The 21,388-nt window shown below is 43.9% G+C and overlaps 1 protein-coding gene across 3 annotated transcripts in view; it reads left to right on the top strand.

Moving 5' to 3' along the window:
* LOC122563580 (cation channel sperm-associated protein 4-like) overlaps window positions 1–21,388 on the top strand; it is a 74,251-nt gene that overhangs the window by 31,302 nt on the left and 21,561 nt on the right. For all 3 annotated transcript variants that reach the window (XM_043717488.1, XM_043717487.1, XM_043717489.1), the window contains one exon: window positions 11,360–11,457. In XM_043717488.1, the coding sequence (XP_043573423.1) occupies window positions 11,360–11,457 (98 nt within the window). The remainder of the gene's footprint in view (window positions 1–11,359; window positions 11,458–21,388) is intronic.

Here is a 21,388-nt window from a genome sequence, read left to right as displayed (position 1 = left end):
TCTACACTTTGCAACCCCTTGCCATTTAAGAAATAGTTTGCACATTGATTCCTCCTACCTAAATAGATAGCCTCTCATTTTTCTATGTTCTGTTTCATCTGCATCTTTTTGCCCATTCACTAATCCTGTCCTAAAGCTCAGAAGCCACTTTACATCCTCCTTTCAAAACACATTTCCGAATTTGCAGATGATATAAAGTAGAACTTTTCCATTTGGCCCCCACATCCAAATTATTACTGTATAATGTGAACAGTTAGAGTCCAAATTCTGATTCTTATGATACCCACTATTCGCAAACTGTAAATGCGAGAATGACCTACACGTATATCTGACATAATGCGTGTCTTGTCAACTGAATTGGCTATAACATGATTGAATAGTGGACACTGTTTGGATACTTTCTAATGCACAGGTATAGTGATTTTCTATAGCGCGAGGTTGCACATGAATGCAACCATCATGTTATGTCAGATATGCCTGTACTTAATTCTACTTTTGGTTTTCGGTCTGTTAGCCAATCCTTAATCCATACCAGTACGTATCTCTGTCCCACAGGCTTTACCTTTGCTAACCAATCTACTTATCAAAGGCCTTCTGAAAATCCAAATATACCCTGTCCAGCAGTTTTGTTAGTAACATCCTCAAAAAAACAATCAAACGCTATTTTCCATTCCAAATCCATCAACTCTATATCCAATTAGATTATTTTATCTGAATGACCATTTAATGTGTCCTTATTTCCTGGTGTTTTTTCTTCCCTTGTTCTTTTCTTAAGTAGCAGTAACACTTGCCATCTTCTAACCTGCAGGAATCAATCCAGAATCTATGGAATTTTGGAAGATAATCATCAATGCATCAACCGTTTCTATAGCCACTTCTCCAACAGTCTGAAATGTACACTATTAAGGCATGGGTACTTACTAACTTTCAATCCCTTAATTTCTGTTGTACAAGTTCTTAGTATAAGGAGAAAGTGAGAACTGCAGATACTGGAGATCAGAATCGAAAAGTGTGGTGCTGGAAAAGGACAGCAGGTCAGATAGAATCCAAGGAGCACCAAACAACCCCACTGCCGTGTGGCCGACCACTTCAACTCCCCCCTTCCACTCTGCCAAAGACATATAAGTCCTGGGCCTCCTCCACCACCAAATCTTAGCTACCGACTCCTGGAGGAAGAACGCCTCATCTTCCGCCTTGAACCACATGGCACCAATGTCGATTTCACCAATTTCCTCGTCTCCTCTCCCCTCACCTCATCCCAGATTAAACTCTCCTCCAACTCAGCACTGCCGTCTTGAACTGCCCCACCTGTCCATTTTTCTTTCCACATGTCCGCTCCATCCTCCATTCCAACCTATTGCCATCACCCCCCACCTGCATCTACCTATCACCTTCCAAGCTACCTTCCCCCAGCTCCCCCTCCTGCTTATCTCTCAACCCCCTTCCCCCCACATTCCTGATGAAGGGCTTATGGCTGAAACATTGACTCTCCTGCTCCTCGGATGTTTCCTGACCTGATGTGCTTTTCCAGCGCCACACTTCTCGACCAAGTTCTTACGATAACCAATTTTCTTCAATTGCTCATTCTCCCTGGTCACTTGTATTTGTAATGCTATTTTTTTTTGTATCTGCCTCAGCAAAAACAGCAATGAAGTAGTCATTTAGCTCCTCTGTTATTTCTATATTTTCCTTTTTTAAAATTCTCCCGACCCTGTCCATAATTGACCCACATTTAGCCAAGCATTTCCTTTTTTCCATACCCATTTGTCGTCCATTTTTATACTTTGCTGGGTTGCATTTATATTCTATTCTTCCTTTTTGATCAATATCTTGGTCCTACTTTACTGCATTCTAAAAGTATCCCAATCCTCAGATTTAATACTATTTCTGGCTACATTGTAGGCCTTTCATTTAATCGTATACAATCCTTCGTCAAACATGGTTAACTGACCATTTTTTGAGTTTTGGCTACCATGAATGTTTTTTAAATCACTTTATTCAGCTGTGTCCACAACCTCTGGATGCCTCCTGGATTTTACCACTATACCACAAGAGCCTCTTTGAAAGAGTGTATAGTTAGTGTATATCTTTTGGTAGTCATTTAAACACTCTCCACTGTTGGTGTACAATATTTTCCCAATCCAACTCACTAATTTGTCTTGTTTTCAAAATTTCCTTTATTCAAATTTAACTATCTCCTATTTAAACATAGAAAATTGCTATCATATCACTCATCCCTAGAGGTTCTTTTACAACAAATGATTAGTCTTTTCTCATCATATAATAGTAGATCTAAAATAGCCTTTCATCTAGTCAGCACCTCAACATGCTACTTTCGAAACTCCAGAAACACGTCCTTCATTGCTTTAGTGCTCAATTGGTTTATCCATTTCTATATAGATTGAAATCATCCATGATTATTGTTGCCTATGCCACAAACTTTTGTCATCTCTTGATTTTATACAGTGCTCTACATTACTACCACTGTTTGGTGGTCTGTAAATAATTCCAACATCCCCTAACAGGGTCTTTAAAGAGGTCTTCTGCCCTTTAAAGGCAAAATACTGCATCTACTAGAAATCTGAAGCAAACCAGAATGCTGGAAAAACTATACAGGGTCTGGCATCAGTTGTGAAGCAACAGTTAACATTGAGTCTGGTGTGATTCTCCTTCAGAAGAGTCACGCCAGACTTGAAGCATGAACTTTGTTTCTTGCTTCACTGGTGCTGCCAGACTAGCTGAGTTTCTTTATCTTTCTGTGTTTACATCTGTTGCCCCTTGTTGTTTCTGAGCTCCACCCAAACAGTATCCACGCATTGGTCCAAATCTTATTGTTTTTTTGGCTCATGTTGAGTTTTCTCAAGGTTTCCTCACATGAAGCCTGGCAAGATTTCTCACTGTATCTTACCAAATTTGCCTCATTCATTACTTAGTCCACCCTGTGGTGTTTCTCCTATCCCATCTTATCTCCTCTTGTAGCCAGAGCAGATATCCACTCAAAGACCAGTATCCCTGGCACTCATACCATATTTAAAAGGCTGTTGTGCACCTAGACAAGCACTGCATTCCAAAGCCTCCCTGATTGGTGATAGATTCATCATCCTGAATTCTCTGATGGGTACCTGGGGATTCTGATGAAGGGATGATGTAGAGGATGGGCATCCTTTCACGGGGCAGCAACGGAGGAGGCCACACCACTAGTCAATAGTAACTAGTCAGAGTTCACCAACCAGTGTGGTCTCTAGTCTGGAGGAACAGCCAGCAACACAAAGAAGAGATCGTTGATCACCTTCATGCTGCCAGCTGTCTACTACCTCACACTGACTCTGTATCTCTTACTATACTTACCACGAAGGCTCATTTTCTACCACTCTCTTTTTATTGTCTTCAACATCATTCCTCACATTCCCTCTGCCACCACTGCGCCCCTCATCCTCGTGTGCACACGCACACCCCAAAAAAAACTCAGGCCACACCCTTGTATGGCCTCTTCACTACCTACTTACTTACCCAGGATGCTGACCATCTTTTGACCACCTGCACTAGCCTTAACACCTATGTCACTCACTTTCATTCAGTCCCATCTTTCCTCTTATTCCTTCAGAAGATGTTCATGGAATCCTGGGTTAAGTGGGTGACTTAAGTCTGTAGATGGGCTTCATTGTATTTGATCACTGAGGGAATGGTGACAGTGATAGAAGTAAATTCTAGATAGAAGATTCAGGGAGAGTTCATAGAGCATGCCAGCTCTGGAAGAAGGGCTTCCCATGTATCAAGATCATTCTGACCTCTACATGGGGAAGGTATAGGACCAACCAGGGTTTGCAAATTTGCAAAATTGTGACTTCTGAGGGTAAAGTGAGAACATCATGTTAATTTAGTTTAATCCTAAAAATTTTAAGTGATGCATTTTGGGAGGACTATCAAGGATGTACATGATAAATCATGGGATCCTGAATAGTACCAAAATCAGCAGGACCTTGGTGTGCTTGTGCATATATCCGTGTAGGCAGTAGGACTGGTGGACTATAGGCCTATGGGATTTTATTGTAAAGTCAAGGTATTTGATACAATAGAGTGTTAGGAGGTTACGATGGACTACACGAGATATTGGTTAGGCCACAGATGGAGTAGTATGTGCATTTCTGGTCTACAGGCTATAGGAAGGGCGTGATTGCACTAGAGAGGGTGAAAGGGCATTCACCAGAATGCTGCAAGTGCTAGGACATTTCAGCTTTCAATAGAGACTACACAGACTCCGGTTATTTTTCTTGAAGCCAAGAAGGCTAGAGAGGGGCCTGGCAACAGGCTGCTCACCCACTCCAAGGAGCGAATCCTGTCCTGTGCAGGAAAAGACTGGACCACTCTTGCAGGAATGCCAAGACATCTATATCCCACCGACTGACAGTAATCCTGCTGTCAGTGCCATTCCTTGGGCACGATTTCTAACCATTGGCTGCTATGTCTTCTTTCCCTTTTTGGCTTTCATCTACCTCTTGCATGTGCCAGGATGTTATCAATGATGTTGATGAAGAAATAGCCTGGTCTACCAGAAGCCATCGCCTTGACCAAAATACCAAGGCCTCGGAGGAAGCACTGCAAGCTTGCTTCCTACAGACAGACAGACACACACCTCCGTGAGAATGTCAGGTGTGAAATGCTTGCAGCAGAAGACGGTGAGCACCTCACTATAACAGCTCTGCAGCCGAATGACCAAGTAAAGCCTGGGGCTGCTTGTATTCTGAGGACTGTCGGAGATCAGGCACCTGCTCAGTCTGAGGCAGGAGATGACCCATTGGTGTCAACGATTGAGGAATTAGACCATATACACACGTGCCAGGTAGAGAGAGATCTTGCAGTCTCAGGATCTGCTGAATAAATGTACGTACTTCAACACGTTAGCCATTGGTCCTCAAAGCCAAAGATATGGTGAGCAGGGGAACAAGGAAGCTGGCATGCAATCCAGGTGGCCCTTGCTCACAAGGAGACAGGGCGATGCCATAAAGCACCCAGTGAGAGGAGGAACCACATGCAGGCCCTGCAGAAGTCTCCCCTCAGGATGTTCCATAGGTGGCTGGGCCCTCCACCTCCATCCTGCCTGTCCCCATCTGCTCCGGCTGAGGAGCACCCCCTTGCCTAAAACCTCAGCACGTCTGGGCCATCCAGAAACAAGCAGCCCAGGGGTCACCTGACCAAACATCCAGGGCCCATGGGTTCCATTCTGCTTCCACCTCTGCTGTGCAAGCTCAGTCAACATTAAGATCAAGTGGAAAAGAAAGAAAACAAACAAAACCTTTTGAGGTCATTTTGGTGGCAGAGGCATTTGAGGTCATTTCGGTGGCAGAGGTATTGCATTTGTATAAATTTGATTTTGTACTACATCTGCGAGGTTGCGTGTCTGTGTAATTCCCAATGTGACTGTGAGGCATGGATACATTCTGTGTAGATAGTGTGTTGAGTGCCAGCTGCAGCATCTGGAAGCAAGATAAATACTGTGCAAATCCGGCGATTGATTCAACTAATACCTTTGTTCTCACATTGAAACACCCCTATTCTTTCCCCATTTTCTGCATCTAGAAGTGTTGGTGTGAATGAAGTGGTCAGTAATGTCTGTGGGAAGGAGGTGTGCAGCACACAGGAAGCCAACTGCCAGGGAGCAGGGGTCCATAGGTCTGTATCCTGAATTGTACATGGGTCTGTGTGTAATGTTTCCCTCTAAAAGGGTTCACATCAGTAGGTCTGACAGCCCAGTCCCTCTCAGACACTTATCCTGTCCATTCCTGGTGTGGATGCAGCCATTTTCTTCCCCATTACATATTTCTGATTACCAGAGCATGATGGTAAACACTTCAGCCTGTAGCTTGCAATCTCTGCTGCTATGTGTCTGTGAGGCCCCAAACATTCAGATTCCCATCCCTGTCGTCTTTTGTAAACCCAATCAGCTTTGCATCTCCCCAGGTCCTCACCCAAACCATCGACATGAACTTGCACCTGCCCACCTTCCCCCTCTCCTCCCAGTTCCAGGTATTTAAGATGACCATGCTAAATGTGGTAACGCCCTTGAAGTCAAGATGCTCCTTACAGTGAACGAACACTCCTCCAGTATTACCCTGTTTGTACCCATGTTTTACTGTATCCTTCCAACTTCACAATTGTTATTCCTCCCCGTCCCCAATCCATCCTCCAAGTGGATTGTGAGGTGTTGGCAAATGTAAGATGCCAGTGTCCATGGACAAGAGGTGCATGTGTTTGATGCCTATGGATCATGCCGTGAGATGCTGTTTAATGTTGAGCAACATGGAAGCTCCTTGCTTCTAGTGGCAAGCTGTAGTCACCAGATATCTACTTGATTTTCATGTTGGGAATTCTTGATGTCTAGCCTGTTTAGTTTGTTGGTAAGATAGTAAAATAAATATTGATGAGGTGAGTTATGCTGTTTAAAAAGGCATTTAACAAGCAATTACTCCTTTTATTTGTTGACTCACTGCTGCTGGCAAGAAACCCACATAAAAGGTGCAGCAAGTTGCTCCTGACATCCAAATTGGCCTTGTTGACTTCTCCCATGATTCTACCACAGATTTTTGAAGTAGCCCATGTTGTTCAGGCTCTAATGAGATTCTATCCATTGTTCTTCCAACCTGAGATCTTCCTTTACTAGCCTACTGATCCTACCATGTATTTTCAACACAACTCTTATCTCGTCTTCCTTCTTATCTGTCCTTCCAAAATGTCAAATAGCCTTGAATATTCTGTTCCTAGTCCTGGACACCAAGCAGCCATCTTTATGTAAAGGCAGTTATGTCATAATCTTTGACCTCAATTTATATCTTTAGGTCATCTGTCTTATTGCAAATGTGATATGCATTCAGGTAGAAATCCTTTTAGTATTGGGTTTTTTTTAATGTTATTCCAAACTTGAGGCATGCTCCATGCTCTGTTTTGTTACTCCTGTCTTCTATTCTCCCTCGTAGATTTTATACTTGGAGTGGCCATTTAAACCAAACCCAACAGTACTAGCAAATTTCTCTGAAAGGATATCCGTTCCAGCACTGTTAAGATGTAACCATTCCAGCTTAATTTCACAGAATCAAGGCTTATAGTGAGAAAGCGGGAGAATGGATTTGAGAAGTTTATCATCCATGATTGAAAAGTGGAGCAGACATGATGGGCTGAATAGCCTAATTTGTGCTTCTATGTCTTTTGCTCTTGTTTGGGTCCCATGTGCCCAGCACTGGTCCCAATGACACAAAAAATTCTGATGCTCTCCTTCCAATTCTGGTTTTCCAGACACATATTCAGTCAATTGATCCTTCAGATCTTATATTCATGCGGCACTGTGACTAGCGAACTTTGGGGAGTTGGGAAGCAAATTAAAAAGCAGGACCTCGAGTAGTATTCTTACGATTGCTTTTCAATTTACTCCACACCACTCACCATCCTGACTTGAAAATGTACTGCCATTCCTTCAGTGTCACTGAGTCAAAATCCTCAACTCCCTTCCTAATAGCAAATGGATTGAAGTGGTTCAACAAAACAGCTCACCACCACCATCTCAACGGCAACTATGCATTGGCAGTAAATGTTGGCCCAACCAGTAATATCCACATCCCATGAATGAACAAAACAAAAATCCTGATTGTTACAATCCGACTGCACTCGAGGTCCTACATTTCAATTTTTTCTAACGCCATGAAATCTGTCTTCAGCACTTCACTCCTGTTCCTACCTATGTTATCAGTACCAATGTGGGCCATGAGTACTATCTGATCTCTCTATTCTAGAAGGATATCCTGCAGCCATCCATGACTGACTTTCCCCATCAGAGCGTCATGTTTAATGCAGCAGAAATGCCTGTCAGATCGCCTGACAATGGAATCCCCTGTTCCTGTGGCATTCCAGTCTCTCACTCGCACGCACGCGCGCACACACACTATTCTAGCTGCTGTTCAAGTTATAGAGTCATAGAGGTATTCAGCATAGAAACAGACCCTTTGGTCCAAATCGTCCATGCTGACCAGATATCATTACTTAATCTAGTCCCATTTGCCAGCACTTAGTCCACATCCCTCTAAAGCAGTGGACCCAGCACTGATCCTTGTGGCACACCACTGGTCACAAGCCTTCAGTCTGAAAAACAACCCTCCACCACCACCCTCCGTCTTCTACTTTCAAGCCAGTTCTGTATTCAAATGGCTAGTTCTCCCGGTATTCCATGCTAACCTTGATAATCATTCACCCATGAGGAACCTTGTCGAACGCCTTACTGAAGTCCATATTGATCACATCCACCGCTCTGCCCTCAACAATTCTCTTTGCTACATCTTCAAAAAACTCAAATCAAGTTCGTGAGATATGATTTCCCATGCACAAAGCTATGCTGACTATCCTAAATAGTCCCTACTTTTCCCAATACATGTAAATCCTGTCTCTCAGGATTCCCTCCAACAACTTGCCCATCACCGAATTCAGGCTGACTGGTTTGTAGTTCCCTGGCTTGTCCTTACCACCTTTCTTAAATAGTGGCACCATGGTAGCCAACCTCGAGTCTTCTGGCACTTCACCTGTAACAATCAATGATACAAATATCTCAGCAAGGGACCCAGCAATCATTTCCCTAGCTTCCCACAGAGTTCTAAGGGTACACCTGATCATGTCCCGGGGATTTATCCACTTTTATGCCTTTCAAGACATCCAGCAGCATCTCCTCTGTAATATGGGCGTTTTTCAAGATGTCACCATCTATTTCCCCACATTCTATATCATCATTGGCCTTCTCCACAATAAACACTGATGCAAGATACTTGTGTAGTATCTCCCCATCTCCTGCAGCTTCACACATAGGCTGCCTTGCTTATCATTGAGGGGCCCTATTCTCTCCCTAGTTACCCTTTTGTCCTTTATATATTTATAAAATGCCTTTGGATTCTCCTAAACCCCATTTGCCAAAGCTATCTCATGTCCCCTTTTTGCCCTCCTGATTTCCCTCTTAAGTATACTCCTACTGCCTTTTATACTTTTCTAAGGATTCATTCGAGCTCTCCTGTCTATACGTGACATATGCTTCCTTCCTCTTCTTAACCAAACCCTGATTTTCTACTTGGAGCTCCAGCTTTTATTGTTGGTGATACTCGCTGCAGATGTGCTTGTCTGAGACATATGGTGTGTCTGGGTAAGACCAAGGGATTAGTGAGGGAGAGGGCAGCCATTCCAGGTGTACTCTTATTCCAGTGATTGGAGCAGTATGCAAAATCCAAATGCTGGTGAGCATTTTAACAATGTAATATTCCCTTTGATTGGAATGACTCAATAAAAGGCCTCAACCATGCCTACTCCTCCAATCATTCCAACAAGGGAGGCGATGGCCTAGTGGTTTTATAGCTGGACTGTTAGTCCAGAGACCCAGATAGCATTCTGGGAACCTGGGTTTTAATCCTGCCATGGCAGTTGGTGGAATTTGAATTCCATAAAATAGCTGGAATTGAGAAACTAATGATGACCATGAATTCTATTATCAATTGTCAGAAAAACTGATCTGGTTCACTAATGTCCCTTAGGGAAGGAAACTGCCATCGTTACCTTGTCTGGCCTACGTGTGACTCCAGACAATCAACAATGTAATTGACTCTTAACTGCCCCCAGGCAATAAATGCTGCTTAGTCAGCAACGCCCTTATCTGATAAGTGATTATTTTAAAAAAAGAAAATACTCCATCCCGCAATCCTCCTTCACTCCCCACTGTTTTTTAAACAAAACCAAATCAACTGTACTTTTCAACCACCTCTCCTAATGTGAATTCAAATCACTTAGTTTATTCCAGATTCTTTCGAAATGTAGGACCTGTTGCAACAGGAATGTAAAAAAACATCTAGGCTGGAGTCTCAATTGCCAGCAGGTAGTAAAGGTCCACAGGTGCATTCTTAACTGGTGGGACACACGATTAAGTTGAAGTTTAGAACTGAAGTGCATAAAATGTCAGCTGGCTTTCGGCAACTAGATGAAATTAATTTCATGTCTAAGTCCCTTTGGCTTTGGGAAAAGACCTAAATGGGAGCACCCCCTCTCAATCAGAAACAACTTCTGGAATCTCTCAGAAATACCTGTTTATTAAACAGGTGTTCAAAGTCATTTCACATTGAGATCTCCTGACTGGTGTTCTGTGTGTTAAGTCCCCATTTGGGCAAACCACCTCCCCTGAAAATCTGTTTTGGAGGAAAAGTTTGTGATTCCAGGCACCCTTCTCCTGTATATATTTGGCCCCAGTTGGCCTACTTCCACTGGAGACTGATTCACATGCTTCAGTTTTTTTCCATGGTTCTCATAGGCCAGTCCATTCAAGTACACATAAGAAATCCCACAGCATTTTCCAAAGAGCAAGAGAATCATTTCCAATGTCCGAGCAAATGTCAACGCTAAACATAAAATAACAGAGGTTAGATTAGAATTCCCTGCCTAAGGGCATGAGAGTCAACCTACAGCATGTGGATTCAACGGTTTAAGGAAGCAGCTCACCACCAACCTCTCGAGCAAGTAAGGATGGGCAATAGATGCATGTTCTGTGATGAATAAACCTAAACATAAAAATTAGCTATCATTTATCTCATTGCTGCTTTTGGACCTTGCTGTGAAAACTGGCTTCCATTCTTCCTGCCTTACATTCTTCCTGCCTTACAATAGTCATGGAGTGCTACAACATGGAGGTAGGCCCTTTGGTCCAAATTGATCCATGTTGACCATACTAACCTCATTTCCCTGCACTTGGCCCATATCCTTCGAATCCTTTCCTATCCATGTATTTGTCCAAATGCCTTTTAAATGTGGATAATGTATCACTTCCACTGGCTGCTCATTACATATGCATACCACCCTCTGTGTAAAAATAAAGTTGCCCCTCGGGTTTCCTTTTATTCTTTCCCCTCATAGCCTCTTCAACCTCTCCCTATAATGTAGACCATCGAGTCCAGGCAACATCCTTGTAAAATTTCTTCTGCACACTTTCCAGTTTAATAACATCCTTCCTATAACAAGGTGACCAAAGCTGAACACAAGTGCGACCTCACCAACGTCCTGTATAACTGCAACATAACCTCCCAACGCCTATATTTGGTGCCCTGGCTAATGAAGGCCAGTGTGCCAAAAGCCGCCTTCACTGCCCTGTCTACCTGTGACTCCACTTTCCAGAACTTTGAACCTGAATTCCTGTATTTCTCTGTTCCACGACACTCTTTAAGGCCATACCATTCACCTATACAGTATACTTCAGAAGTATTTCATTGACTGTGTAGTTCTTTGATATATTCTGAGGTTGTGAAAGATGCCATAGAAATGCAAGTTCTTTTTTTTTGGCCTGACATTTTTCTAGGATGGTTGGAACATTGCAGATTTCTTCGTCACATCCGCCTTATTCATAGGTTCCACTGCGTCATTCACGAGGAATCATGAGCTCTTTTATGTATTGAGGTAGGAGGACAATTTTAATGGAATAGTTGATATTTCTGCATAGAAATAAAAAAAAAACCTAAGCCACGGTTCATGAAAATGGGAAATTGTTAGATTTGTGCAGATTTATCAAAATCTGAAAGGCATTGGAGTTTCGAACTCCAGTGGAAATGTCATTGGGTCAAGAACCTGTTATGATTCCCCCCCCACACACACATCTAGATGTCACTAGGGCACAGTAGAGGTATGTGGGAAGCCCTGAGGTTATGTTGATTACTTATTTAACATATACAAGGAGACAATGTTTTGTATGTTTTTAGCTGAGAATTCAGACTTCTGAAGGACAGAGCTTAAGTTTCCCAAGCTATGTGGAACTCACTAAGGTTAATCAGGTAAAAGTGCAGCAATAACCATGGTGAGTCAAACTGACTGGCAGGGAGACCATTGATCTGTGAAACTGAATAATTGCAGCCTTGCCTCGGTTAGAGACTGGTGTATACAACGTTTGTGAGGGTGTACTTTCACCACTTCCCTGGCAGGGGAGATATCATGATTGACAAGGTAGTTCTCCCAGGACAAATCTAAGCTGAGAACTTTTATCACGGGAAGGTCTCGAATTCGTTGCTGGACTGCGGTTTTGAGCAGAACTTGGAGGATCATTGGTCGAGCTGAGCTCCAGTGGTGAATCTTTGTGCTGGTTTTGGCTTACTGCCAATCGGTGACCAGTCAACCAGAACTATGGCCTCTGCAAGTGCCTGTGCCGCAGGCCAGGGGATCCCCAATACAGTCAGAGTAACTGCGAAGAAGGTGGAGGAAGGATCACTAGTCAACCAGACCATTTTCATGAAGAGAGCCCTCCTAGTTTGCTGCAGGTTCCAACCAGCAGATATTTTATATTTGCAAAGATTTCCCCAGAGGGGCTACTTTGTCATGACCTTCAGGAGTGTGAAGCAATGCAAGGATTCCAACAGCTTTTTGTATGGTGATGTATACCTGTACAAGGCCTGCCCAAGATGGGTTGCCACATACACTCAAATGGCTGAAAGTGGCAACGCAAGCTGTAGATCCCCAAAAGACAGTAAGGTGCACCATCCAGCAACAAAACTGAAGCAAGGATCAGGCCGGAGAGGAGGAAAAGGTGGCCAGTGCGGAGGCGCAGCAACCGACCCAATCTCCACCTGAACAGACTGGAGGAGGAGGAGACAAATGAGGCAGGGGAGTGGATACCAGTGAGAAATAACCAGAAAAGAAAAACACATTGGGCCTGAACAGGTCTGCAACAAAATGGAAAGAGACAGCTGCATGATGGAAACACCAGCTCCTCTGATGATGAAGACATGGAGCAATGGCCACCAACAAAAAGAGGCACAGCACCATAAGGGAGAAGAAGAGGGACACCCACCAACCTGGAAATACCGGGCTTCACAAAGGGCATGATGAACCCCAACCTTCAGCCATCGGGAACCACTAGGTACCCATTCACCACTACTCCGGGCAATCAGGAGCAGTGACACTCCAAATCAGGAGCAGAGCCCGAGAGTCCCTCTGTCAGACTCCGAAACCAGTGAAGTCTGGTTCTTTCTCTCCCCAATGCCCTGATCTAGGGTCCATGTCCTGATTGAGGAACAGGGCCACCACCTCAGTACAGTGAGTGACCAACAGTTTGCCAAAACCAAGGGGATGCAGAGAGTCCACGGGTGAATGGACGTTGGGTCTACCGGTACTTATATAAACTCTCAAAATGGGTTTACAGTTGCCAGTACTGATGAGCGTAGTGTTAAATCTGCTACGTGATGTATTTCCACATTGGCTTACCTGGCCAATTTCATGTTTCTGCAAAAGTGTGGGATACTGCACCTCAGCATTTACAACAAATAGTCAAGTTTATAGACCCACAGGCTTTCAATTTGGTAGGAGAAAATGATAGCTGTTCCTCCGGCCTGGGGATTCTGCTGCGAGGAGGCAGCCTCACCATCGTCTAGGTCAAGGAGGTAGTGGGCAGGCATTTCCTCGTAGTAGATGTTATGTACAGAAACCCTCCTCTGAGACGAATTAATGTGTATGTTCTGGTGGTAAAGAGTGAGCAGCTGGCTGTCTTGCAGCAGCTCACACTGGTGCTGGCAACGCCCAGGCCAGCCGTTCTGGCCAGAGACTTCCATCTGCATTGACGATGCAGTTGAAGATCCGGAGGGGCTAACAGCAAACCGGACATCACATCCAGTTTCTTGTTGGAAACACCTAAAATGACCAAGCTGTACAATATCTTCAGCACCCCTGCAGATCGAGCACAGTGTAGATACATCTGGTCGCAGTCAGATGTGTCTATCGCTCAAGGATGGATTTCCTCTGTGTCCCGTGTGTTCTTGGTCAGATCCACTGACATCAATCCAGTGTTCTTCTCTGAAGCTGTGTCCTCCTGGCTGACTGTCACCTATAGGATACCGAGTGGGCCAGCAAGGCTATGTGGAAGCTGGATGTGAAATTGTTGACCACAAAATCGAGGAGCTCAAAGGGATGTGACATAGGTTGGATAACTGTGAAGCTCCTCTTTGAGTCTCCAGCAGACTGGTCGGAAACAGTCAATGGGATCATCACGATGTTCTTTATCCTCAAAGTTGCTCAAAAGGTGAGAGAGAGACAAGGAAAACTGTCCAAACTCCACAGAAGTATGCAGAACCTATTTCTGTTGCAATTGATAAGGGTCATTGTCAAAGAGGATCTCTAGGAGCTGGAGAGCCAGCAAGCCTCGCTCTTTGCCTTAGAGGCCTCAAGATAATCTTGTGGTCCAAGGTCCTTACCGTGGAGCAGCATGACACATATTTGCATTTCTTTTACAGAAGGTGCAAAAGAAGAGCTCGGTAATGTCATCTCAGTGTGACATCCTGAGGTTCAGCGAATCTTTTTATGCCAGACTGTATGACATGAAACCTGTGGAGGGTGCAGCCTCCCAGTTATTCCTGTTCTCTATCACCAAGGACTTCGATAACAGCTGGATCTGTAATTATCTCTGAAGAAGCTGACCAAGGCCCTTGAGTCTTTGGAAAAGAATAAAAGTGTCGGCTCACCAACCTAGTTGTATTTGGTTCTGTGGAAGTTGATTGGTTAGGACATGCTGGAGGTGTACGACAGTATGCTTCTGTCAAGTAGTATATGCGAATCCATGAGAAAAGATATCATCACCCTCCTCTACAAGCAGAAGGGGGTGAGAGAAGAAATCAGAATTTTCACTGCTGAATGCAGATTACAAAATCCTGCCTAAGGTCGTTGTCAGCCGGGTCAGGTCTGCACTGGGATCGGTGAATCACCCTGACCAAACCTATGTTGTACTGGGCAGGATCATCTTGGAGTGCCCCACGCTCCTCAGGGATACACGCGTACAACAGGGGCATGAATGCCTGCCTCATCAGCCTGCACCACGAGAAGGCCTTTGACAGGATATTGCACACCATGTTGGATGTGCTTTCCAAAATGGACTTTGGTGTGGGGGGGGGAATCAGCAACTGGATCTGACTACTCTACATCAACGTCATTAATGTAGTTTCCCTCAATGGGTGGGAATCCGAAAGCTTCCTGATAAGATCTGGCATAAGGCCGGGCTGCCTACCCTCTCCTGCCTTGTTTGTATGTTGTGTAGACTTGGCAAAAGGCTCTATCGGGAAGGATGTGAGCCTGAGAAGGGTGTCTATTCCTGGCAGCAAAAGCCTGCAGGTCAAAGCTTTCCTGTACATGGATGGTGTTGCCATTTTCTGCTCTAATATACTGTGCGCAGACTTGAGTATTTCCAACCAGTTCAAGCTGGCCTCAGGGGTCAATGTAAATTGAGGCATAGGACAGACTACCTGAAAGCCCTGGGAATATGGTTCAGAGGGGCTGGGGCCTGTGCAAACTCTTGGGAGGAGCATATCACCAAGGTGAGGCAGAAACTGGGCTTTTGGGAGCATTGCTGCCTCTCCATTGCGGGTAAAACCGTGTCATCCAGTATGAGGCACTCTTTCTTGTACATGGTGTAGGTCTGGTCATTTGCAGAAGCTGTGCCATTGCAGTCACCTGAGCCAACTTCCACTTCACCTGAAGGTCTAAGGTAGACTGTGTCTGCAGGGATCTGGGTAAGGGGTGAAAAACATACCCAATGTCACCCTCATCCTGATGACAAACTTTGTATGAGGCAGCATCAAGCTGTGTGTAGACCCTCAGTACGCAAACTAAGTGTCACTTGGTACTAAGATTCTACCTGCTGTTGCGAAGGATGGGACTGGCCTCATTGCCAAATAGTTGGACCATTTCGCATCACGTGTCCTTCGTGGAGAAATTTGCAAAAAAAAAACCCGCAAGTTCATTGGAATGTGCTCAGTATGTACCGTCCTTGAGACTCGATGGGAAAAGGAGAAGATTGATCCTGTCAGATTGTTCCGTGAGTAGACTCAATGCCAGAACATTTCCCCAAACACCAAGAGTTCACTTGACTGGTGGTGAGAAGGCCACGACCTATGAGACCTTCCATGCCTGCTTGGACTGTTTGCACCACTGTCACACATCTCCTGCTGGAATGTTCCTCTTTAAAGGAAGTCTGGAGAGAGATGTAGTGGGTTTTGTCAAGGTTCGTCCTGAGCATCTCCATAATATGGGACTCTGCTCTGCAGTCTGTTCTGAGTCGCACATGAGACAAATGTCAACTGTGCCTGAAGGACCATCAACCTGGAGAAGGATGAAATTTAGTCCGTTTGCCATTCAGAACAAGGCGTTGACCTTGACTGAGTTTTGCAGACTGGCACATTTCAAGGTCCAGGATTGTGTGTTGAGGGATGCACTAAAGCCTAGGGCAGCTGCCACCAAGGTGCATTAGAGAAAGCCTTGGCTTTTTAGGCCATCTAGAGGGCGGTTGAGAGTCAATCACATTGTTTTTGATCGAAAGTCACATGGAGGCCAGACCAGTAGAGGATGGCAGATTTCCTTCCCTAAAGGATATTAGCAAGCCAAATGAGTTTTTCTGACAATGACAATGGTGTTATGGTCATTAGTAAATTAAGTCCATCCGATGTGGCTGGATTTGAACTGGGGCATCCAGAACATTAGCTGAGTTTCTGGGTTAGTAGTGTATCGATGATCCTATTAGACCATTGTTTCCTGCTTTAACTAGAATCCCTTCCTTTGACAAATTCTTTGGATGGGAACCAGAACTGAGATTTCAATGTCACTCTGAGTTAAAGACTGATTGATTTAAAGGCCCTATCTCATTCCTGCATATGAGTCAGTTCTCCCCTTCCCCAATCCCGTTACCATATTTCCTCTTGTTCATTTTGACTTTATGCATAAACTTTTAAATGCGTTGTGTAAATGTGCACATTTCAGTGTAACGTGCATGGTTAATATTATAGGTGTCCATCATGTAATCTTACCATGTTATCAGGTCCAATATTTAAGAAATTCTTATTAATAATTTAGTATTCTCTATGCTTGTGAAATTTGGTTTATTCTTGGGAATCACAATTTTTTTTGTAAATATTTTTATTGTGAAAACAAATTTAAGGGTTTTACAAAATTACAAAACCACTACAAAATAGTGTGACAAATTTATTAATATAATGACAATAACAGGAAACAAACTACTACTCCACAAACCGCTGAAACGAGAGAGGAAAAAACCCTACAAAAACAACAATTCAATAAATAACTAAAGTTTAAAAAAAATAAACAAAATAAAATTAAGCCAAGTTATACCAAGGTAACTTAAATTTTATTCAGTTAAGTTACTATATTCAGCGCAATCCGACCGAAGCTCTCCACCACTGGGAGCATTAGTAAGCAAACCCATATTTATTCAGGACTCCATCACCCCCCTGGAACCCCTAAACCGCCAAACATGGCTCTCAAGACTACACTAAAGCCCTGATCAATATAGCCAACAAGTCTGAATCAATGTAATTCAGAAAGGGCCACCATGTTCTATAAAACAGTTCAGTTTTCTGGTGCACCATTCTCGTAAGGAAGTCCGGGGGGGGTGTGCTCCATAACTAATCCACACCAGCCCAAACGTCCTGGGGGATCCTCCGACACCCAGCTCATTAGAATGTTCTTCCTCACACAAAATGAAAGAATATTAAACCATTTCTTCCCATGCACATCCAAAGAGAGGAGGTTTGGAAGACCCAAGAGGAGGGACACTGGATCCAACTTAACCTCAGTTCCCAAAACCTGTTCTAAAACACTCGCTATGGCACCCAAATACCTGCGAAGCTTGTGACATGACCACAAGCAATGAATAAGAGTGCCAACGTCCATTTTACATTTGGGGCACATTGGAGACACTCCTGTCTTGAATTTCACAAGCCATTCTGGTGCCAAATGAGCCCTGTGGAATATTTTCAGTTGGATAGCCTGGGTCCTGTTACAAATTGAAATCTTCCTAACATTCTCCCAAATATCCTCCCACATCTTTGATGAGATTTCCGCCCCCAATTCTTGAGTCCAGATTCTACATCGCAGCTCAATGTCCTTTGAAACATTACATCCTAACAAGTGATTGAGGGTGCTGACCAAGAGAGTGCACTCCTCTCCATGTCCGACTTATCAGGACGAACCATCAATGTAGTCTGTTTTAGTATACGTAACAAAAGAAATCTCTCCTAGGTAGCTCGAATTTCTCACCCAGCTGCTCAAAAAACATCGTGACCTCCCCGTCAAGTAAATCTCTCAAACAGGAGATTCCTCCAAGACTCCTAGAACTTAAAGCCAGAGTCCCAACATTCCCACTATGAGTGTGAAAGGAAAAGTTTTTTTGTAAGTTGCCCACACCTTGCTGCATCATTCACCATGCTTTAAATGTGTTAAGGACAATCTGGTTTCTGTTGTGGTCCATAAACAACAAATTGATGAGGGGGCATTTTGCCTGGGAGGCCTCAATGTCCAACCATTTTGATTGCAGGTCTGGGCAGGCCCAGCAATCAATCAGCCAGTAGGATAGTAAGAAACTCGATTGATATTTCTTAAAGTCCGGGAAATCCAAACCTTCCTTCCCCTGTGGGAGCTGCAGTTTATCCAGTTTAATAACAGGCTGCCTATGACACCAGATAAAAGATCTAAGCCAACTGTAAAGCCTCCATAGTGCTTGCCTTGGCACTATCAAAAGGAGCATTCACATGGGATATAATAAGCAAGGAAGAACGTTCATTTTGACCAGAGCTATTCTACCCAACCAAGATATCGGAAGATCCTCCCAGTGCTGAAGGTCCTGCCTTATCTTCTCTAGCAATTGCACATAATTAGCTTTATATGATTGATCAAAGATCAATGCCTAAATGCAGCAAACCTCCCAGTGACCACCGGAAAGGGAAACTGGTTCCATCCCCAAAATCAGATATACTAGTAAGGCCCCCCACAGGCATGGCCTCCAACTTCATGCAATTAACTTTATACCTTGTGAACAAGCCAAATGGACTTGTTTTAAAGAGGGCACAGATGTCATTGGATTGATTAAAAAGAGAAGGACATCATTCACATAGAGGGTAATTTTATGCCTGCCTGATCCTACCTCCGGGGGCAATTATGTTGGGATCCCTCCGGATGGCCTTTGCCAATGGCTTAATCACCAATGTAAATAAGTGGCGAGAGAGAGCACCCTTGTCGGCTGCCTTGCCGACACTAAAACTACCTGACCTTATCATTCGTGAGAACCACTGTTTTCGGGTCACTATATAACACTGCCACCCACTTGGCAAAGACCCCTCCAAGGCCAAATCGTTCCAGGACATAAAAAAGGTTTGGCCACTCCACCCGGTGAAATGTTTTCTCTGCATCCAGGGAAACTACCAAACCTGGAATCTTTGCTGGCATACTTAGACCATATTTAATACTCTTCTAATGTTGTTAGTAGACCTACGACCCTTGATAAAACCTGTCTAATCTACCTTTACACTGAAAGGCAATGCCCTCTCCAGCCTCGACGCCAGCATTTTCGACAGAATTTTAAAATCCAAGTTCAGTAACGATATGGGCCTGTACAAAGTGCAATCCTCTGTGGTTTTTCCTTTCTTAAGACTAAGAGAAATATTTGCTCCTCTCAAAGAAGATGGGAGGCAGTCCTGACTGAGTAATTGTACATATCCAAGAGTGGCCAGGCCAGCATGTCAATAAACTCCTTATTAAACACACTTTGAAATCTGTCCGAACCGGGTGCTTTACCACTCTGGAGCAGCCTCATCGCCTCCTATATTTCCTGAATTGTCGGGGGACATTCAGAAAAGACGCCTGCTCTGAAGTTACACCTGGAAGGTCCAGGGTCTTAAAAAAGGATTCCATCTTCATAAGTCTGTCCTCACAGCCCTCGAACCGGTACAGCTCAGAGTAAAACTTCCTAAATGCTGCATTAATCTTTTTGGCATTGCAAGTAAGAGTACCAGCAGTCTCTTTGATGGATGTAATAGATTGGGGGGGCATTCTTCTTTCTGGTACTCTATAAACTTGCTGTCTTTCAGGGGGAAAGGGTCCATACGGCAGGGCCGGGAGCCTATCCTGTTACCACTGGTCTTGACCTCCATGTACACTGCTCCATGATCAGAAACGGCGATGTTCCCTATTCTGCAAGATAGCACCGAATTCAAAAAGATCAATGGGACAAAAAAAAATGTCAATTCTAGTATGGCTCTTATGTGGATTAGCAAAAAAGATGAAATCCCAACCTTCGAGGTGAAGATATCTCCACACGTCCACCACCCCAGCTCCCTGTTCAGGTCCATCAACTGCCTGCATTGCAGGGACATACCCGCAAGACCCTAGGCATCCTGTCCACTTAGGGGCCAATAATATGATTAAAGTCTCCCTCATAATTATATGACGCGCCCCAGGGGCCATCAACCTGGAAAGTGCATGTCGTTAAAAAATTTAAGTGGATGTGCCAGGGCTCAGTTTACACTCAAAATCCCATATTCCTCTCAATGTATTAAAGCTTTAAGAATTATAAATTGCCCACACTCATCCTTAATTTTGTCTAGTATTTGAAATGGCAGGTTCTTCCGGATGAGAATAGCAACTCCTCTACTTTTCAAATTAAAGGATGACAAAAACATCTGGCCGAACACTCCGTTGCAACTTCAAATGCTCCTTATTGGTTAAATGTGTTTCTTGCAGCAAGGCTACATTGACCCTCTCTTTTCTGAGGCTTCACAGTATCTTTTTTTCTCTTAATTGGTGAATGGCTCCCCTTAACATTCCAGGTGCACCATTTAAATGAATGGCGAGCCATGATCGTCCAAAACAGTTCATGACCCCCCCCCCCTGCCTAGGAGGAAGATCCCCACTCATAGTGCACCAAGTGAAAACCATAAACAGTTCGTGTAAATTTAAAAATACAACTTCCAAAACTACCAACTCAAAACTTCCAACAGCTACTTCTACAGTATTCCAACATGTAACACAAATGAAAGGAGACTTCCCCCTTGCCCACAGGGGGCGCTAATACCACCCATTAACCCCACCATGGCTTCGTCCAGCTAAAGCCATGCACCCACCCCAGACAACACAAAGTAAGAGAAAAAATACAAACATCTTATGACAAGAATGTTAAAAATGGGCACTCAACCTGCTCTCTCCATACTGTAATCCTAGGCACTCATGGTAGAACAAAAATATATAACCTATTCCCGCTTCCTCCAACCACACCCCAACTAAACCCATGCCAGAAAAAAAGAACAAAAGGAAATTAAAAAAACAGGGAAACAAAGGATGACAGGAAGAGAGAGGAGAGAGAAAAAGAAGAAAAAAGGAAACAAGTGTGACCCCGACATATATTTAAAAAAAGACCACCATATTAAAAAGGTAAACAAGGCAAATTACAGAGAAAAAAACAAAATAAACATAATTGTCCATATTGTTCATGCCAACCAGTCATTTTGAAGCATCCAAGAAGTCTTTCGCCTTTTCCGGTGAGTAAAAATTGAACATGGACCCTCCGTAGCTA

The sequence above is a fragment of the Chiloscyllium plagiosum genome, chromosome 27 (genome assembly GCF_004010195.1).
Source record: "Chiloscyllium plagiosum isolate BGI_BamShark_2017 chromosome 27, ASM401019v2, whole genome shotgun sequence".
In the NCBI taxonomy this organism is placed as follows: Eukaryota; Metazoa; Chordata; class Chondrichthyes; order Orectolobiformes; family Hemiscylliidae; genus Chiloscyllium; species Chiloscyllium plagiosum.
Note: the sequence above shows the minus strand (reverse complement) of the source record. Positions and strands in the feature narration are given on the sequence as shown.